The sequence below is a fragment of the Colobus angolensis genome, unplaced genomic scaffold (genome assembly GCF_000951035.1).
Source record: "Colobus angolensis palliatus isolate OR3802 unplaced genomic scaffold, Cang.pa_1.0 Scaffold239, whole genome shotgun sequence".
Classification (NCBI taxonomy): Eukaryota; Metazoa; Chordata; class Mammalia; order Primates; family Cercopithecidae; genus Colobus; species Colobus angolensis.
The window spans coordinates 812,574-817,061 of record NW_012115588.1 but is presented as its reverse complement, the minus strand read 5'-3'; the positions used below and the strand labels follow the sequence as shown (position 1 = coordinate 817,061).

The 4,488-nt window shown below is 53.6% G+C and overlaps 1 protein-coding gene across 1 annotated transcript in view; it reads left to right on the top strand.

Moving 5' to 3' along the window:
- Window positions 1–4,248, top strand: part of NAGA (N-acetylgalactosaminidase, alpha-) — an 11,773-nt gene extending 7,525 nt beyond the window's left edge. The window contains exons 8-10 of the mRNA XM_011945107.1: window positions 1,013–1,210; window positions 2,970–3,113; window positions 3,625–4,248. Coding sequence (XP_011800497.1) covers window positions 1,013–1,210; window positions 2,970–3,113; window positions 3,625–3,759 — 477 coding nt within the window. The 3' untranslated portion in view covers window positions 3,760–4,248. The remainder of the gene's footprint in view (window positions 1–1,012; window positions 1,211–2,969; window positions 3,114–3,624) is intronic.
- The last annotated feature ends 240 nt before the right edge of the window (window positions 4,249–4,488 follow it).

The window sequence follows — 4,488 nt, the reverse complement described above, 5'->3', positions numbered from 1 at the left end:
GATCCGCCCGTCTCGGCCTCCCAAAGTGCTGGGATTACAGGCTTGAGCCACCATGCCCGGCCCTAGACGGGGTTTCACGATGTTGGCCAGACTGGTCTTGAACTCCTGACCTCATGATCCGCCCGCCTCAGCCTCCCAAAGTGCTGGGATTACAGGTGTGAGCCAGCACACCTGGCCTATTTATTTATTTAGAGACAGAGTTGTGCTCTTGTTGCCCAGGCTGGAGTGCAATGGCATGACCTTATCTCGCCGCAACCTCCGCCTCCCAGGTTGAAGTGATTCTCCTGCCTCAGCCTCCCAAGTAGCTAAGATTACAGGTATGCACTACCACGCCTGGCTAATTTTGTATTTTTGGTAGAGACGGGGTTTCTCCATGTTGATCAGGCTGGTCTTGAACTCCTGACCTCAGGTGATCTGCCCTCCTTGGCCTTCCAACGTGCTGAGATTACAGGCATGAGCCACCACACCTGGCCTTTTGTTTTTTGAGTCAGAGTCTCACTCTGTTGCCCAGGCTGGAGTGCAGTGGTGCAATCTCAGCTCACTGCAACCTCTGCCTTCTGGTTCAAGTAATTCTTGTGCTTGAACAAGTAGCTGGGATTACAGGTGTGTACCACCACGACTGGGTAATTTTTATATTTTCAGTAGAGACGAGGTTTTGCTATGTTGGCCAGGATGGTCTCTAACTTCTGGGCTCAAGTGATTCACCTGCCTCAGCCTCCCAAAGTGCTAGGATTACAAGTATGCGACACCTCATCTGGCCATCTGCCCACCTCCCTACCACCGACTCCATGTTCTTGATGGAAAATAAAAGCTGATGCTCAGATGGAAAGTAACTTAACTCCCCCAAGGCCACAGGGCTGGGGAATGGCGTTTGCTGAACCAGGCCTCCTCCACATGCAGCCATCCTTCCCTAATCCCTAATTGCTCTTCCTCGGCTACAAGTTTGGGGATGGTCCCTGTGTCTACCTCCCTGAGGAGATCAGAGCTGACTACTCCTCTTCTCTGCCCCCAGCTGCTCATTGGAAACTTCGGTCTCAGCTTAGAGCAATCCCGGGCCCAGATGGCCCTGTGGACGGTGCTGGCAGCCCCCCTCTTGATGTCCACAGACCTGCGTACCATCTCCGCCCAGAACATGGACATTCTGCAGAATCCACTCATGATCAAAATCAACCAGGATCCCTTAGGCATCCAGGGACGCAGGATTCACAAGGTACTGGGGTGTGCAGGGAAGGAAGGGGAGGGCTGAGGAACTGGGCTCTCCTGAGAGAAAGGCTGCCAGCCTCCCTGGGGGCAACACCTGGGGAGGTACAGGAGTTGCCCAGTCCCCAACCAGGGCTCACCCTTCTGGTTGCTTATGATTGTTGAGGACTGTGCTAGGAGCTGCTCCAACTCTCCTCCTCTTGCTGGGTGAGAGCAGGGCTGAGCAGGACAGCTCAAGGGAGTCGGGGATGAGAGGCATCAGCCATGTAAGTGCACACAGGAAGGGTGAGGCACAGGGCTTCTATACACCCGTAATGGCCTGCGGAGAACTTGGGCTTCCCTCCAGAGCAGGAGGAGCTGGTTTGTTTTTGAGACAGGGTCTCACTCTGTGACCCAGGCTGGAGTGTAGTGGCACAATTTCGGCTCACTGCCATCTCCACCTCCCAGGTTCAAGTAATTCTTGTGCCTCAGCCTCCTGAGTAGCTGGTACTACAGGCGCCTGCCACCACGCCCAGCTCATTTTTGTAGTTTTAGTAGAGACACCATGTCAGACTGGTCTCGAACTCCTGGCCTCAGGTGATCCACCTGCATTAGCCTCCCAAAGTGCTGGGATTACAGGCATGAGCCACTGCACCCGGCCAGGAGAAGCTGTTACAGCCAAGGAATACAACGACTACTAGTGGCTGCTATTTATTGAGTACCTACTATGTGCTGGGAGTTTTAGATACCTTTTCTCAGCAAGGTAGGTATCTTGCCATTTTACAAATGAGAAAACTGAAACTTCGAGAGTCTGAGTAACTGTATCTCAAGGCTACACAGTTGCTACAAACAAGACTGGACTTCAGCGTCACCTCAAAGCCTTTGCTTTTTTTTTTTTTTTTTTTTTGAGATGGAGTCTCACTCTGTAGCCCAGGCTGGAGTACAGTGGCACCACCTCAGCTCACTGCAACCTCTGGCTCCCAGGTTTAAGCAATTCTCCTGCCTCAGCCTCCCAGGTAGCTGGGATTACAGATGTGTACCACCAAGCCCGGCTAATTTTTTTTTTGTATTCTTTTTCAGTAGAGACAGGGTTTCACCATGTTGGCCAGGCTAGTCTCAAACTCCCGACCTCAGGTGATCCACTGGCCTTGGCCTCACAAAGTAATGGGATTACAGGAGGCGTGAGCCACTGTGCCTTGGCTGCCTTTGCTCTTTACCAAATCCTGGACTCTGGTAAAACGAAACCTACAGAACTACAGAAGGCACCCATAGAACTGGTGATGCCCAGAGGAAGTAACAATTCCCTGCCAGAGGGGCTGATGGTGGAGCTGGGCCTGGAGAACCTTCTGGAGGATGGCAGTTCACATGCAGCTCCACTCTCCACTCTGGAACAGAGATCACTGTTCCCACTGGACAGCACCCTCTAGGCCAGCACTGGCAGCTGTTTGGGGCCGGCACTCACGCACTGTACTGTCGTTGCTTCCCTGTTTCTGCGTTTATCCCTCCCATTGTCCTATGAGCTTCTGGGGCAGGGCCTCATGCAGCATTTGTCTGTGTGCTAGCATAGGGGTTGGGCTCAGAGTAGGTGTTGATGAGTATCTGCTGAGTCAGGAAAGGCAGGCAGGTAGGGTTAGATAAGCTGGGGTGCTAAAGGCCTGTGGCATCCTCCCTAAGCCTGTGTGATATGGAGCTGTGAACTGGGGGACCCAGAACTCAGGGAGGGCCAGGGAGGCAATGGTAGGTCCTGTCTGAGCAAGGGACCCCAGCCAGTAGCCATCTTCTGTGCCCAGGAAAAATCTCTTATCGAAGTGTACATGCGGCCTCTGTCCAACAAGGCCAGCACCTTAGTCTTCTTCAGCTGCAGGACCGATATGCCTTATCACTACCACTCCTCCCTTGGCCAGCTGAACTTCACCGGGTCTGTGACATACGAGGTGAGCACCCGGCTGCCTGCAGCCATCCGCCTGGGCTTCAGATTTCCGTGGGAGGGTATTGTGGGGGGTGGTTGTTCACATATGGCCTCCCCTGAGCCGTGGGCTTAAGGCCTCTGGCAGGTGCCCATGGGGAGCTGCAGGCACTGAGAGCTGCAGCCAGTGCCGTGCTCTGCACCAGTGTTTTCAACCTATGCAAACAGAACTACTGCATATAAATATGAATCCCATTAGCCTCTAGGGCTGTACTCCTCCCTCCCAAGGATCAGCCCTTACTAGCACATTCCTCACAGTTTTCCATGGGCTGGGGCTTTCTCCACTGCCTGTGCTTGGGCATCTGTTGGATTTGCTGGTGGAGAAGTGATGGGGATTCAGGGCTCCCACTTCTGTAGGGCATACTGGAAGCCCAGCACAGACAGGCCAAAGTCCAGGAAGAAGGCTTCTACATCCTCTAGGGGGGGTCTCTGTGCAGCCATTCTCATGGTGGCATTGGTGATGTCCCTCCCCACTGCAGGCCCAGGACGTCTACTCAGGTGACATCATCAGTGGCCTCCGAGTTGAAACCAACTTCACAGTGATCATCAACCCTTCAGGGGTAGTGATGTGGTACCTGTATCCCGTCAAGAACCTGGAGATGTCCCAGCAGTGAGGAGCTGGGACATGTGACAGGCTGTGATGGCACCACTGAGCCTAGACCATGGAGCCTTGGCATGCCCAGGGCAAGTGGGCAGGTTCTCTGCTCCCCAGGCCTGCTCGGTGACTGACCGCATCATACCCAAAGTGCAATCTCAGGGCCAGGTTCTATGCCCTGCCCAAGCGTAAACCTTCTTGGAAACTTTTGGGGCAATTTTCCTGTGGCCTTCCTGGCCTCTACTTCGTGTGCACAGCCCCACAGATGTTGCTGAGCAACTCGCCAGCCTCCCAAGCCCCATGACCTTGCCGCTGACACTGAAATCAGGATTTGGAATTTTTCGAATTAGGAGTAGAGAGATCTGACCTCTTGCCAGGAATGCCCATGAATCGTGTGATTGGCTTTTCTACCCACAGAGGGCCTTGCAGGCTGATACCACCTGGGAGTGAGGGTCACAAAGGAGACCTTGGCACCTTCAGGTCACCAATAAACCTGTTCTTTAATCAAGTAGTTGTAATATGGACCTCGGGTACCTTTAGTTAGGGACTCTGGTGGCACTACACGGGGTGCTGGATTCAAATCTCACCTCTATGGAAGATGTCTGGCATCTTCTGGCCCCTCCTTTTCCAAAGTGACCTGAAGATTGTACTTCCAAGAGATGCCAGGCTTGCCTCACACCCAGGAGCTGCCCCTGCTGTGCCTGGTATGCTGGCAGTGGTGATGGTGACCTCCTTTGCAACCAGGTTG